At 36.8% G+C, this 16,820-nt stretch overlaps 1 protein-coding gene across 1 annotated transcript in view; it reads left to right on the top strand.

Annotated features, from left to right (window-relative positions):
* Window positions 1-3,328, top strand: part of LOC128550005 (uncharacterized) — a 37,402-nt gene extending 34,074 nt beyond the window's left edge. The window contains exon 9 of the mRNA XM_053527832.1: window positions 3,223-3,328. Coding sequence (XP_053383807.1) covers window positions 3,223-3,328 — 106 coding nt within the window. The remainder of the gene's footprint in view (window positions 1-3,222) is intronic.
* Window positions 3,329-16,820: the final 13,492 nt, after the last annotated feature.

The following is a 16,820-nucleotide window of genomic DNA, read 5'->3' on the forward strand; positions in this document are numbered from 1 at the left end:
AATCACTAGCCTCACACTGCTGTGAATTTGGTTAAGATGTATGACTTCAAATCACTTGCCTCACACTGCTGTGAATTGGGGTGAGATGTGTGACTTCAAACCACTTGCCTCACACTGCTGTGAATTGGGGTGAGATGTGTGACTTCAAACCACTTGCCTCACACTGCTGTGAATTTGGATGAGATGTGTGACTTCAAATCACTTGCCTGACACTGTTGTGAACTGGGATGAGATGTGTTACTTCAAATCACTAGCCTAACACTGCTGTGAATTTGGTTAAGATGTGTGACTTCAAATCACTAGCTTCACAGAGCTGTGAATTTGGTTAAGATGTGTTACTTCAAATCACTAGCCTCACCCTGCTGTGAATTTAGTAAGATGTGTGACTTCAAATCACTTGCCTCACACTGCTGTGAATTGGGATGAGATGTGTGACTTCAAATCACTTGCTTCACACTGCTGTGAATTGGGATGAGATGTGTGACTTCAAATCACTTGCTTCACACTGCTGTGAATTGGGATGAGATGTGTGACTTCAAATCACTTGCTTCACACTGCTGTGAATTTGGATGAGATGTGTGACTTCAAATCACTAGCCTCACACTGCTGTGAATTTGGATGAGATGTGTGACTTCAAATTACTTGCTTCACACTGCTGTGAATTTGGATGAGATGTGTGACTTCAAATCACTAGCCTCACACTGCTGTGAATTGGGATGAGATGTGTGACTTCAAATTACTTGCTTCACACTGCTGTGAATTGGGATGAGATGTGTGACTTCAAATCACTTGCTTCACACTGCTGTGAATTTGGATGAGATGTGTGACTTCAAATCACTTGCTTCACACTGCTGTGAATTTGGATGAGATGTGTGACTTCAAATCACTTGCCTCACACTGTTGTGAATTGGGATGAGATGTGTGACTTCAAATCACTAGCCTCACACTGCTGTGAATTTGGATGAGATGTGTGACTTCAAATCACTAGCCTCACACTGCTGTGAATTTGGATGAGATGTGTGACTTCAAATCACTAGCCTCACACAGCTGTGAATTTGGATGAGATGTGTGACTTCAAATCACTAGCCTCACACTGCTGTGAATTTGGATGAGATGTGTGACTTCAAATCACTTGCCTCACACTGCTGTGAATTGGGATGAGATGTGTGACTTCAAATCACTAGCCTCACACAGCTGTGAATTTGGATGAGATGTGTGACTTCAAATTACTTGCCTCACACTGCTGTGAATTTAGTAAGATGTGTGACTTCAAATCACTTGCCTCACACTGCTGTGAATTGGGATGAGATGTGTGATTTCAAATCACTTGCCTCACACTGCTGTGAATTTGGATGAGATGTGTGATTTCAAACAACTTGCCTCACACTGCTGTGAATTTGGATGAGATGTGTTACTTCAAATTACTTGCCTCACACTGCTGTGAACTGGGATGAGATGTGTGACTTCAAATCACTAGCCTCACACTGCTGTGAATTTGGATGAGATGTGTGATTTCAAATCACTAGCCTCACCCTGCTGTGAATTTAGTAAGATCTGTGACTTCAAATCACTTGCCTCACACTGCTGTGAATTTGGATGAGATGTGTGACTTCAAATCACTTGCCTCACACTGCTGTGAATTTGGATGAGATGTGTGACTTCAAATCACTAGCCTCACCCTGCTGTGAATTTAGTAAGATCTGTGACTTCAAATCACTTGCCTCACACTGCTGTGAATTGGGATGAGATGTGTGACTTCAAATCACTTGCCTCACACAGCTGTGAATTTGGATGAGATGTGTGACTTCAAATTACTTGCCTCACACTGCTGTGAATTTGGATGAGATGTGTGACTTCAAATCACCAGCCTCACACTGCTGTGAATTTGGTAAAGATGTTTGACATCACATCACTAGCCTCACACTGCTGTGAATTTGGATGAGATGTGTGACTTCAAATCACTAGCCTCACACTGCTGTGAATTTGGATGAGATGTGTGACTTCAAATCACTTGCCTCACACTGCTGTGAATTTGGTTAAAATGTGTTACTTCAAATCACTAGCCTCACACTGCTGTGAATTTGGTAAGATGTGTGACTTCAAATCACTAGCCTCACACTGCTGTGAATTGGGATGAGATGTGTGACTTCAAATCACTTGCCTCACACTGCTGTGAATTTGGTTAAGATGTGTGACTTCAAACCACTTGCCTCACACAGCTGTGAATTTGGATGAGATATGTGACTTCAAATTACTTGCCTCACACTGCTGTGAACTGGGATGAGATGTGTGACTTCAAATCACTAGCCTCACACTGCTGTGAATTTGGTTAAGATGTTCGACATCAAATCACTAGCCTCACACTGCTGTGAATTTTGTTAAGATGTGTGACTTCAAATCACTAGCCTCACACTGCTGTGAATTTGGTTAAGATGTATGACTTCAAATCACTAGCCTCACACTGCTGTGAATTTTATTAAGATGTGTGACTTCAAATCACTAGCCTCATACTGCTGTGAATTTTATTAAGATGTGTGACTTCAAATCACTAGCCTCACACTGCTGTGAATTTTGTTAAGATGGGTGACTTCAAATCACTAGCCTGACACTGCTGTGAATTTTATTAAGATGTTTGACTTCAAATCACTAGCCTCATACTGCTGTGAATTATTGTAGGTTAAGATGTATGACTTCAAATCACTAGCCTATAATAGCTCAGTTGGAAGAGTGCAGATCTATCGATTTAATAATATTGGGTTGTGAGTTTGACCACCAAGCCAGCCATGTGTTCTGCTGGACATTTTGATTAAGACTTTGTTTCTGAAATCATTTAATCTTCACCTCTGATCGATGTGGTAAAATTTGCATTTACTTGCTGGGAACAGATGTGTACTGGTACAGTTTCCAGTAACACTGGTTAGCCTAACTGCATTACATAACTGAAATACTACTGATGGTGCTAAACCCAATTCAAACAAACCACAATTGAGACCTGTCTGAGCTGTGAAGCTCTGGTGAATGGTCTATGGCCATCATGGTCCTCTTGTTTGATATCTTCTCAGAACCTTATTCCTACTGGAAGTCAAGTCCTGCTGCCAGTAGCTTTTTAGCCATTTCATATATATGTACTCTCAAAGAGAATCTCAATTTATGAAATTATAATTAAGAAAACTACCATAGTCAAATCAGTATTCAAATCTAATGTTCTGTTTATATCCACAGGGTGCAATATAGAGATGGAGAAATGTTGAATTTTTCTGGTGGCATAGAAGTGGATGAAAAATTAGCTAATGGTGTTGCATTTAGTGATATGGGTAGGTGTGATTAGTTACACACTGTAAAATCCTAAATAGTTAAACTCTGTAAATTCGTTAATACTCATTGGAAACTTTTTTTTTTATTTCTTGCCAATCAACAAAATTTGATCTCAACAAACAGATTAAGTGCCTATTAATTTTAAAATTTGAGATCCACTTATTGTAAAATTATTAGTATTCCCAGTCATTTAATCTTCAAAATTAAGATTAACTTAAGTCATATTCTCATGAAATTTCATGTCAACAAACTTAAATGATTTTCCAGTTGTTATGTCCCTGTTTTTTTCTGCCTGAAATTCACAAATTTAAGCAAAAAGTTACTTTCAATGAAATTTTATAAGATGTTTTATTGTAAATAAACATTTATAAAATTCTTACCTTCTAAAACGACAGGACACCTTTTTTAATGTTCTAAACGCAAAATCGGTCACATGTTTTTGACTGAAGTTTTACTGGCCAGGAGTTTTTTTTGTTTTTTTTTTTCAAGAAAAAAGTAAAACCTAAAAACTTTTTTTTAAAAAATATAAAAAAATTTTTTTTTAATTTCCCTTTATGCCACAAATTTACTTGTATGTTGAAAGCTATGGGGTTTCTATCTTGGGAAATACATTTTTTTCTTTTTTTATGGTTATTTTCCGATCCGGGGGCATTAATTGAGTCTTCTTTGCCTGGAAAGCCCCGAAAATAAACTTGAAATTCATAGCGTGACTCAAAAACAAAAAGGGCCAAACAGGTTCTGGACTCATTTTCCCAGTTGCCCTTTTTTCAAAAAAACTGTTAAAGAATCTTGACAAAACAAAATTTTATTTAAAAAATTGTGATTGTGGCTTTGGGGCCCTAAAATTTTTTTCCAGCTTCCACTTTGGGTTTTTTCTTAGGGGTGGGAGGGAGGGTTTTCTTGCTGCTCTTGGGTTTTTCCCTTTTTTGTGCTGTTAAAAATTGTTTTTTTTGTAGTTCCAAATTTTATTTTTCCTTTTAAAACACTTGGTTTTGTTTGGTGTAATTTAAAGGATTCCAATATAGTTTAAAATGTGGGGATTTTTTTTATCGTTTTCACTTTTGTGATTTTTTTTAAATTATGTGTACCCAAAATTTCATTTTACCGATTCAAAAACATTTGTGTTTCAATTAAATAACCATTTGGGATATGTCTTTTTCTTTTTTTTGTACCTGAGCCAAGGCTGGGGGTACTATTTGACGCTACCGTCCAGGTAGCCCTCCGTCGCCCGTCCGCCCCACCTTCTTAGAAAATCTCTTCCTAAACCAGGGGACCAATTTTGTGAAACACTGGGGGTGTTTTTGAATGGTCTTCTTTAAAATTGTCAAAGTTTGAATTTTCAGAACTTGGGTTCATGGAAAAAAAAAGGGAAAAAATTTTTAAAAATCTTTTTGCCCAAAACCACAGGTCATAGGGTTTTTATTTTTGGGGTCGTGATCATCTGTGGTCCTTACCAAGGTTGTTCAAATTTATCCCCCTAGGGTCAAATTGGCCCGCCCTGGGGGTACAGGTTTACTAACTTTATATAAGGAAAACTTTGAAAAATCTTCTTGCGAAACCAAAAGGCATACACCCCAAATTTTTGGATTGACTCATTAAGGTCCTCAAAAAGTTTTTAAATTATCCCGGGGGTGAAAAGGGCCCCATCCCGGGGGTCCAAGTTTTAAATAGACTTTAAGGAAAAAACTTAAAAAATCTTTTGTCTAAAACCACAAGCCTAGGCCTTTTTTAGTTGGTATGTAGCATTGCCTTTTTGGGTTCCCTACAAAATTATTCAAATTTCCCCCTTGGGGTGAAAAGGGCCTCCCCCCGGGTGTTTCAAGTTTAACTAGCTTAATAGGAATTTTTTTTTAAATCTTCTTGCTGAAACCAAAAACCAGGCCTTGATTTTTGGTATTGGATTGCCTTTGGTTCCTACCAAGATTTTTTAAAATTAGCCCCTGGGGTGAAAAAAAGCCCCCCCCCGGGGGTTCCGTTTCATAACTTAAAAGGAAATAATTTAAAAAATCTTCTTGTTAAAAACTGTAGGTTTAGGCTTTTAAAATTTGGTATGTTCATTGCCTAGTGGTCCTTTCCAAAAGTTTGTTCAAATTTGCCCGGGATAAAAAGGGGCCCTCCCTGGGGGTTCAATTTTTTCATGGAAAAAAGAGTTTATAGGAAAAAAATAAAAAAAAATTTTTCTGTCTTTTTCCTAGCTGTTTTTTTTAAAATTCCTGATGCCTATTTGGGGTCACTTGCTGAAAACCTTTGCCCTCTGCCCCTTTCTTTCTTGTTTTTAGCCACCTGAGCCGATGTGCTCAAAGGTGAGCTTTAGGTGCCTGTGTCCGCGCCGCCGGGCCGTGCGTCAACAATTTGACTGTTAACACTCGAGGTCACATTTTTCCCCCAATTTTTAATAAAATTGGGTAGTGTTACCCTAAATAAAATCTTGGACTTTCGATATTGGGTTTGGGATCAAAAATAGGTCTCAGGTCAAATAAAAGGAAAAGTTGTTAACACTCAAGAGGTCCATTTTTGGCCCAATTTTAATGAAACTTGGTCAAATGTTCCCTCAGAAAAATTTTTCGATTCGATATTGGGTTACTGGGATCAAAAATAGGTCTCAGGAAAATAAAAGGGGAAAAGGGTTTTTAAAACACTCTGAGGTCACTTTTTGGTCCAATCTTAATGAAATTGGTCAAAATTTCCCCTCAATAAAATCTTGGAGTGTTCGTATTGGGCATGGGGGTTTAAAAAACTAGTACCAGGTCAAATAAAAGGGGAAAAGCTTAAAAACCTTTTAAGGGGTCAAAATTTTGGGCCCCAATTTTAATGAACTTGCTGAATTTTAAATCTGATGATTTTAAACCGTTTAAATTTGGTTTTTGTAGAATAAAAAATTTTGGGTCACCGGTAAAATCAAAGGAAAAGCTATTTTTAACGAGGGGCAATATTTATGAGTATCTTCAAAAACATAGTCAGAAGTTAAACTTGATGACTTTGGGCAATTTTGAATCTGGGGGGGTGGGGTCAAAAAAAAGGTCACTATTTTCAATAAAAGGGAAAAAATTTTTGAACACTGAGAGGCCTATTTAGCTGTTTTCATGAAACTAGTCAAATTTTTAAACTTGTGATCTTTAGGCAAGTTTGAATCTGGGTCATTTGGGTCCCAAAACTAGGTCACCAGGTCAAATAAAAGGGAAAAAGCTAGTTAAATTTTAAAGGCCCCCATTTTTACCAAATTTTCTTAATATCTTTGTCGTTTGTTAATCTTATATCTTTAGGTAAATTTTAAAATTTGGGTGGGGGTTGGGGTCAAAACGGGTCACTGGGTCTTAAAAGGGGAAAACCCTTGTTAACCCTCTAGGGCCACTTTATGACTTTTTAATTATAAAAAACTTAGTCAGTGTTAAACTTTGACTTTAGGTCAATTCGAACGGGGTCATGTGGGGCCAAAAACTGGGTCACGGGTCAAATAAAGGGAAATGGCTAGTTAAACTTTAGGGCCCACTTTTGACCAATTTTAAAAAAACTTGGTCAGAAGTTAATCTTAATGTCTTTTTTTCTGTAGGGTCAGGGGCGAACGGGGGCCTTCCTTGGCCCTCTTTTTTTAAAATCCCCATGAAATTTTGGTGACATGTACAGTTTTTGCACACCGATCTTAAAACCCGCTTTCGTTGGCCATAATGTACCTTTTCCCCTATTTTCCCCTTTTGTTTTTAAAAATCCATTAAAATGGATGCTGTCAGTTTTGCACACCGATCTTAAAAACGTTTTAAAGTAACCCCTGAATTTGACCTCTTCCTATTTTCTTGTTTTTAAGTCAGCTTTTTTTTTGGATGACTGTATTTTTTTGCATTCTGTTTTTTAAAACGATTTCATGTACGTTTGCCTTCTGACCTATTCTTGTTTTTAAGGGGAAAAAAAAGGTTTTGGACCCCCTGAAAATTTACTTTACGATTTAAAAGTAATCTTGAAACTTTACCTTTGACCCATTCAATTTTCTTGTTTTTTCTTTGCTAAAAAATTCTTTCAGCAAACCCCTCAGTTAAACGTTTCGGGCCCTGGCTCTCTTTGATTTTTGTTTTTTTTTGGTTTCCTAGGGTTTTTGTTTTGAACCAAAAGCTTTGTATCTAATTTTTTTTTTGATTTTGTTTTATCGGTTTTTTTTTGCTTTGAGCTTTTGGGGGTGGGTAAGCTATTTTATAATTTAAATTGTCCGTTGTCTGCCTTCACCTTTTTTCCAAAATAATCTAAAATGAAACTTTTGCTTGATATTCCTGGGGGCCCCTTTTAAAAAAATTTTTAAAGTTTTTTTTCCCCAAACAGAACTGGTCCTTGTAGTGAAAACATTTTCTTCAGAACCACGCTGGTTGAAGTTTTTGGTTCCCTCCCCAAAGGGTTATTAAATTTTTGTTTTGCGTAGGGGCGGGGGTTTTCCCTTTGTTATTGGGAACTTTGAACCTGCCTTTATTCATTTCAAAAAATGTTCTGAAACCACTCAATTTTTTGTTCAAGTTTTTCTGTTTCCCAAAAACTGGCTCCCCCGGGTGGAGGGGTCATTTTTCCCTTTGTTTAACATGAACTTTCAAAACGGGGGTCATTTAACTTTTCATAAAAGGGTCTTTTTTGAAAACTATCAAAATGTTCAAGTTTTTATTTTCAAAAATTCAGGCATCAAAAACGGCCAAAATTACAAAAAAATCTTAAAAAAACTCTCCCTGTCCACCAAATGCTTGCAGTGTGCAATTCTACCCAAACATTTTTCCCCTCTAAAAGATTTTAAAACTACTTTTGTTACAAACTTTTCCTTTACCCCCCAAAATAAAACCCAATTTTTAAAAACTTTTTAGAAACTTTGAAAATAATTCGCCACCTAATGGTGTTCAGTTTATACGATTGTCATAATATTTGGGCATTGTCCTTTTTTCCTTATGTTTTATAAGGGAAACTTAGAACTTCTTCTTCCCAAAAAACGGCTTACTTGATGTTAAAATGATTACATAAAAGTGCTTGAGCCTAAAATAAAAAATCTTTGAACGCCTTCCCTGAACCTTTTTCCCCAATTTTTGAAGTTTCACAAATTTTTTTTCGTGACCTCTGCTAAAATTTTTAAAAGTTATCTATTTTTGTTTTAAAATTTGGCTGTTGGGGGCATTCCCAGGGTTTCTTACAGGAGTAAATTAAGGTCATTTTTTAGCTGTCCAAGCACAAAAGGGTGAGGGCAAACCTGTAATTCTCAACATTGCAATACATCATCTGTCTGTCTGTTGTCCATTTTTCTGTCTATCACACTTAATTTGTATACATCCTTTTGTCATTAATAATTTACTGATTTTTTAAATATTCAGAGTCATAAAATGTAGTTAAGCTCAGGTGAGTGATTACAGTCATTAGGCCCTCTGTTTGATACCCCAAAAAAATTTTTGAGTTGAATTATCTTTAATCTGTTTGTGAGTCCACAATTTTTATCCAAAACAATGAAAGATTTATTAAACAAATGAAAAAAAATTTTTTTTGGTATTTTAAAAATCTTTTTTAAACTTAGCCCTAAAAAGTGTTTTTTAAAGCCCCCACGCCTAGTGGCCTATTTTTTTGCCCAAAAACATTTCATAAAATTCATTCATAAAATACAGAAATAAATTTTTTCACATGGAAAATTAAGGGCCCCTTTTGAATTAAGTTTTTCACATTTTATCTCAAACTTACCAGTCAATCTCTTTCACAAATTTTTAAAGAATATGGAAGAACTGTCTTACACTGAGAAACAAAATGTGATTTAAATTTTAATAAATATCAGATTTGTTCAAATTTTTTCTTTAACAATAAATGTTTTAAAACAGAAAAAAAATTGCTTGGGCCCATTATAACATGTAAATTTTAAAAATAAATTCTTGTATATCTCATTTTTTCATGCAAATCAGGGATAATTACCATCATGAAAAACAAAAAAATACAGTTTTTTGTGGGGCCCTTTAAGGAAACTTACAAATAAACTTCAAACCTTTGACATTTGACAGGGAAAAATTGGGAAAATTCCCCGTTTTGCTTACATTTACAGAATTATCGAAACAACAAAACTTAAATCTTGAAATACTCACATAATGAAAACTTTTTAAAAACAAATTTTTAATAATTGAAACATATATGTTGTCTATCAAATCGAAAAAAAGTAAAACAAATTACTAAAGGGGTTACAGTATTTTTAAAAGGCTGAAATAAATGACACATTTTAAAACCCTTTCAATACTGGGCAAAGACTGGGTTTGCCTTTGCAACCCGTTTAGATCATGATCAGCCTACATCCAGCGCTGATCATGACTGCAGTTTTGCTATTCATCAGTATCATTTTTGGGAAGACCCCCTTTTACAGTTTTATTATTTCCCCTTTGAAAAAAGGGGGGTATATTGTTTTGCAGATGTCGGGGTCGGTCTGCGGTCGGTTTTGACGGAAGTTAAACCAAAACCTTTCCGGAGATAACTCAAAACGCTTGGGGCCCAGGGTCATAAATTGAAGGGAGGGTTTGGGCACCCAGCAGATGACCCCTATTGAATTTTTTTAGGTCTGTATGACAAAAGGGCAAGGTCCAAATGACCCGAATAGTTTTAAAAAGGGTTTTCCCGGTGTAACTAAAACCTTGGGCCAGGATCATGAAAAATTGATAGGGGGGGTTGATAATGCCAGCAGATGCCCCCATTGTTTTGGGTCAGTAGTTAAAGGGCAAGGCACATGACCCTGAACAGTAAAAACGGGTTTTCCGGGGAAAACTCAAGAACACTTGGCCTAGGCATGAAAGTTGATGGGAGGGGTTGGTTTTAAAGCCCGCAGTGACCCCTAATGATTTTTAGGGGTTTTTGCAAAGGTAAGTCACAGGGACCCTAAAAGTAAAAAAGGTTTTTCCCGGTGATAATCAAGAATGCTTAGGCCTAGGGGACGAAAATTGTAGGGAGGTTGTAAGACCAGCAGATGACCCCTATTTGATTTTGAGGCAGTAGTTTTAAAAGGTCAAGTCACAGGGGCCCTAAAAATTTAAAACGGTTTCCGGTGATAACTCAAGAACCTTGGGCTAGGATCAGAAAGTTTATAGGGGGGTTGGTAATACCAGCAATGACCCCTATTGATTTTAAAATCAGTATGTTTAAAGGTCAAGGTCAAAGTGACCCCAACAATAAAATGTTTTTTGGTGTAACTCAAGAATGCTTACCCAGGGTCACGAAAATTGATGGGAGGTTTGGGAATGACCAGCAGTGACCCCTATTGATTTTTTTGGTCAGTTGTCAAAGGGCAAAAGGTCACAGTGACCGGCGTAAAAAAGGTTTCCAGGAAAACTCAAAAACGCTTGGCCTATGTAGGAAAAAATTTAAATTTTTGGTTGGCTTACAGAGATGCCCCTATTGATTTTGAGGTCATTAGGCAAAGGCAAGGTTACATGGCCAGGTAAGTTAAATGGTTTTGACTTTTGTCCAAAAAACCATAGGGCCTAGGGCTTTGTATTTGGTAGTCAAAAATCTGTGGGCCCCAAACCCAAAATTGTTCAGATTATTTTCCCCGGGGAAAAAAAGGCCCCAGCCTGGGTCACATGGTTTTAAAATTTGATTTTTAGGAAAAAAAATTTGAAAAACCTCTTGTCCAAAAACCCCGGGCCAGGGGTTTATATTTTGTATATTAATCATCTAGGGTCCCCTTTCAAATTATTCAAATTATTCCCCTAGGGGAGTTGGCAATTTTTCTCCGCCGTGGGGGGTCACATGGTTTACATTAAAATTTAAGAGAAAAACTTTGAAAATCTTCTTTGTCCAAACCACAAAAATATGGGTTTGGTAAATTTTAAGTAGCACATTTTGGGTTCTCTACCAGTTTGTTCAAGTTATCCCTTCGGGTCAAATATGGGGCCCGCCCCCGGGTCCTTGGTTCTTTAACTTACACAGGGAAAATTTTAGAATCTTCGTCCATAACTTACTCATTAAATTTGGACCCAAAGTAATTTTGAGTGGCAAGATGAACCTTGAATGAGTTGACCTTGATCTTGACCTAGGGCCTACTTTCACCCTTTTTGTACCTACAGCTTCAAATTTTGGTCACAGCATAGGGTTTGTGTACGAAAAAAAAGTTTGACCTTGTTATTTAGTTGACCTACTTTTAAATTTTTTAAGGTCAGTCTTTAAATTTGGACCACGTCTTGTTTTTTTTTCCAAAAAAAAATTTGCCTTGATTTTTACCTAGTGACCTCTTTCACATTTTTCAAGCTACGCTTCAAATTTGAAACCCCAAGCAAGTTTTGTTGTACTGAAAAAAAGAAATTTTATTTTAGATTGACCTAGTGACCTACTTCCCATTTTTGAAGGTACAGGCTTCAAATTTGGACCCCTTCATATTTTTTTGTTCCAAAATGGATTTTTTTTTACATGAGCATAAAAATTTCTGTTCCTTGTGCAATTTCTGAATGCACAAGGGGGCATTTCGTGTTCGAGAGCCTTTTTTATACATTTATATAGCGCCCCTTTTTATAAAGTTTAAAGGAAAAATGTCCAAATTGGGGAAAATGGCAAGTTTATAGAAATTTAGCACGGTAAGGGTTAAACAAATTGCTTTTGTTATACTTGGAGTTTAAAAAAGTTTTTGTTTTAAAATTCGTGGAGAGGATGGGATCAAAAGGAGAGATCGCGCTTGGACAGACTTCAGCTACTATCTTGCCAAGATTCTAGTAACTTGTTCCTTTTCCATCAGCCGACGTGTTCGTTATTTTATTGCTACTGGGCAAGGGGTTTAAGGGAAATTTAAGCATTTTTCAGTACACTTGGCACAGTTTTCATTTCTTATAGCTGGGCAGGAAATTTCACTATTAAAAATTTTAAACGTTTTTTTTTCTGTAAATGTTGAAATTTTTATTTTAAAAATTTTGACGTTTTTTCTTATATTCTTTTCAAAGACTAACAGTGGCTGTTAGGGGCGTAGTTTTGCAAATATTTGTGATTTTTTGGGAAAAGTAAAATACAATTTATGAATTTTAAAGATTAAATCGACCACTTTTAAGGGGTTCTTGGACTTGAAAAAAAAAATTTATGCATACCCTGAATGCAACAAGATGGTATACTATAAAAACTTTTAAAATTTATGCAAATAAATTCCTGAATTTGCCTGTTTTTTCGTAAATTTATCTGTTTGAGAAACATTTGAAAAAAGAAAGTCAAAAAGCATTGGGGGAAAACCCTTTATACAGACACAGTCCTGTCAATTATATTTCATGAGGGTAAACTTACACAGATTTAGTGAAAATTAATATGTGTTAGCTCCAAGGGTTGTTTTTTACAGGAAAAAACCGACTACTCAAAGATTAGTAAATGATACCTTATGTTGAACTTTTTCTTTGTGGTGTCAGCTAACTTTCAAAAAGGATTTGGTTTTTTTTTTTAAAATTTAAATTTTCTTAACAGCACCTCCTAAGCTGTCAGATAAAAACGCTCTCTTTACTGGCGCTTTACAAGTTGACTGTATATACTTTCAAGTTTTGGGCTGTTTTTGGGGTAGATGTATGCAGAAAAAACCAGGGAAAGACAGTGTCTATCACCTTCCCGATGGGAATAATGTTATTAGGTTGTATGAAAATTATTTTTAAAAAAAGTAAATTTCAGACAATACAAAATTGCTCTCTCATGAGAGTTTAAAAATCCCCAAACCCCAAAATATTAGCTACTCTTAGACACTCGGCAGCGTTGCCAGCTTCGGTGGTCATCTAAAGTTTATACAAATGGATTAAAACCCCGATACATTTGGGTTTCAGGGAACAAAAAAAAAACTTTGATATTGATTTTAAGAAAAAAGCCTCATTTTAAGCCCCAAAAAGTTTAAAGTTTGAGCCATTTAAATTAAATTGTAGCAAATGATATCTGGTAAATGGGGATAATTACCCTTTTTGGTACTGGTATTGGTTTAAAGTATATGATTTTATCATTTTGATTCGATTATAGAAACAAATCCTTATGGAGCTTTTAGAAATATATGAAGAAAAATAAGCAAGAGAAAATTTTTTTTCTTTGTTTAAACGGCATGTCTTTCTTTTTTTCCCCAGGGGGGATGTTTACAAGAATTTTTCCCTGTGGCTGGATGGTGAAGTTTTGTCATTTTTCCATATTCCTTTATTCCTTGTGGTACTCGAGTTACAGATGGCAAGCCTGAGAGTAAGTGTATCCTTTTGTTTAAAAATAGGAAAAACATTTTGCTATGGGAAAAAAGTTGACCGTGCCATGGGAAAAAACATTGTGGTAATGCGACCCCATGGATCCCGACCAGCCCGCGCTTCCCCCGCATCGGGCAGGCTCCATGCTTTTCGCTTTTAAAACTATTGGAAAATTAGAACTTTAGCGAACAGCATGGATCCTGACCAACTGCGCAAAAGCGCAGGCTGTCTGGTCCTGCTGGTCGCATACCCCCTATGTTGGTTTTCCATGGCACGGCTCAGTTGATTTGAAATCTTTAAAACTTGGGACCAATTTCTGTTACTTAATTTAGGTTACTAGGAATATAATCTAAAGGAAAAATTAAAAATTTTTAATGTATTTTAAAAACACAAGTTGTATCCATTTGGGCGTATTTAAACTTTATGCTAAGGAAAAAAGGTTTCACAAAATTTTTACCTGCCAAAAGAAGTAATAAAAAATTTGTGGTTTTTTAAGGGTTATAGAACTAAAAAAGGGTTATTTAGGAGATAAAATTGTTTTTGAGAATTATTGAGGGAATGTGTTTACTAGAAAATTTCCAAAAAATCCACAGACTGGTTTTTTTATAATTGTTGAGGGATTCATGAAAAGGGGTTTTGTGTTTACTTTAAATTTAGGCAAAGGCATGCGTAAAAGTTGAAATCAATTTAAAATCTGTAAAATTCCTAGATATGGGAAAATTTTTGTAGTTAGTAAACAACAAACTTTTTAATAAAATATAACCCTTAAAAAATTTTTTCATTGATCGAACATTTGATGATTTGAGTGGGGTATTCAAGCCACACATGTATTATGAAATATCGCTGATTTAAAATGAAATTTTCTATAAGGTTTCAAGTATGACCAAGCATCAATATCCGACTTACCGTTTTTATCAAATTGTGTAAAGGTCAGGTTCAAAAGGTCGTGAAAATTTTTAGTAAAAGTTTTTTACTATTTCAAAAAACATCAAAATTTTTAATGTTTGAATTTAATGGACCACAGCATTTTATACTGTACTGTTATATGACAGATGAGTGTCAGTACAGTGGTCTGCATTTGATAAAAGCATAGTCTGAGACGGTTTATCACTGGAAAGGTCGTGCATTAACAGTTATTTATGCCGAATGTTGAGTTGTTTATGAACTGTGTCATCAGTTTTTTATCTGGAGCGTCGGTTGTCGCAATTTCTCGCCATATTTTGTATCGAAGGAGGATCAATATTCAGATGTTGGTATGTAACCGTCGTGCGTCAAGACCAGGTCTGTCAGCTCAGGTCGGTCATAGGTTAGTGTCAATTTGCGTGTCCGGTCCATATCTTTGTCATCGATGGATGGATTTTCAAATAACTTGGCATGAATGTGTACCACAGTAAGACGACGTGCAGTGCGCAAGACCCAGGTCGTAGCTCAAAGGTCAAGGTCACACTTAGACGTTAAGGATAGTGCATTGATGGGCGTGTCCGGTCCATATCTTTGTCATCGATGGATGGATTTTCAAATAACTTGGCATGAATGTGTACCACAGTAAGACGACGTGCAGTGCGCAAGACCCAGGTCCGTAGCTCAAAGGTCAAGGTCACACTTAGACGTTAAAGGATAGTGCATTGATGGGCGTTCCGGTCCATATCTTTGTCATCGATGGATGGATTTTCAAATAACTTGGCATGAATGTGTACCACAGTAAGACGACGTGCAGTGCGCAAGACCCAGGTCCGTAGCTCAAAGGTCAAGGTCACACTTAGACGTTAAAGGATAGTGCATTGATGGGCGTGTCCGGTCCATATCTTTGTCATCGATGGATGGATTTTCAAATAACTTGGCATGAATGTGTACCACAGTAAGACGACGTGCAGTGCGCAAGACCCAGGTCCGTAGCTCAAAGGTCAAGGTCACACTTAGACGTTAAAGGATAGTGCATTGATGGGCGTCTCCGGTCCATATCTTTGTCATCGATGGATGGATTTTCAAATAACTTGGCATGAATGTGTACCACAGTAAGACGACGTGCAGTGCGCAAGACCCAGGTCCGTAGCTCAAAGGTCAAGGTCACACTTAGACGTTAAAGGATAGTGCATTGATGGGCGTGTCCGGTCCATATCTTTGTCATCGATGGATGGATTTTCAAATAACTTGGCATAATGTGTACACAGTAAGACGATGTGTCCTGCGCAAGACCCAGGTTCGTAGCTCAAAGGTCAAGGTCACACTTAGACGTTAAAGGATAGTGCATTGATGGGCGTGTCCGGTCCATATCTTTGTCATTGATGGATGGATTTTCAAATAACTTGGCATGAATGTGTACCACAGTAAGACGAAGTGTCACACGCAAGACCCAGGTCCGTAGCTCAAAGGTCAATGTCACACTTAGACGTTAAAGATCATTTTTCATGATAGTGCATTGATGGGCATGTCCGGTCCATATCTTTGTCATTCATGCATGGATTTTAAAATAACTGTGCATGAATGTGTGACACAGTAAGACGATGTGTCGCGCGCAAGACCCAGCTCTGTAGGTCAAAGGTCCTAAACTCTAACATCGGCCATAACTATTCATTCAAAGTGCCATCGGGGGCATGTGTCATCCTACGGAGACAGCTCTTGTTCAATAGTATTGTGCTTTCAATTTATGTAACATCTTTAGAAAATGAAATGCAAAACTTACAGCACACTAAACATCTGGCTTTGGTGATTTTGTTTAATTTTTGTTATGCAAACTATTCATTTATACAAAATTGGATTTTAAAAGAAATTTTTGTTTTTCAGATGTCTTCTTCCAGCAGAAAGTTCAGCATTCACTATATGTCAGTCAGCTAATGTGACAGAGATTCCTTCCAATCAGATTCTACAGTATTATGATGTGACTTGGTCCTACTGGCAATATATACTCCCATTATTGTTGTTTACAATTATATTTAGGGCACTTGGTTACTTGACATTAAGATATTTTCGCAAACCATTTTGATGAGGTATGATTTTTAGCTTTCATTTATACTGAGAGATTTTGTTGTCACCCTTTGATTGACGACACAAAAGTTTTGCATATAAGCAGGGTTTTTTCTAAAACTTTAGGGCCAAATGCTTTCAAGCTTTACACATGTCTTTGGCATCATAAGCGGACCTCTTTTGACAAGTGGGGCCTCCGTGGCCAAGTGGTTAGAGTCGCTGACTTCAAACCATTTGCCCCGCATCGATGTGGGTTCAGAACCTCATTTGGGGTGTAGAATTCTTCACGTGAGGAAGCCATCCAGCTGGCTTACAGAAGGTCGGTGGTTCTACCCAGGTACCCGCTCGTGATGAAATAGTGCACGGAGGGGCACCTGGGGTCTT

Source organism: Mercenaria mercenaria, chromosome 17, assembly GCF_021730395.1.
Source record: "Mercenaria mercenaria strain notata chromosome 17, MADL_Memer_1, whole genome shotgun sequence".
In the NCBI taxonomy this organism is placed as follows: domain Eukaryota; kingdom Metazoa; phylum Mollusca; class Bivalvia; order Venerida; family Veneridae; genus Mercenaria; species Mercenaria mercenaria.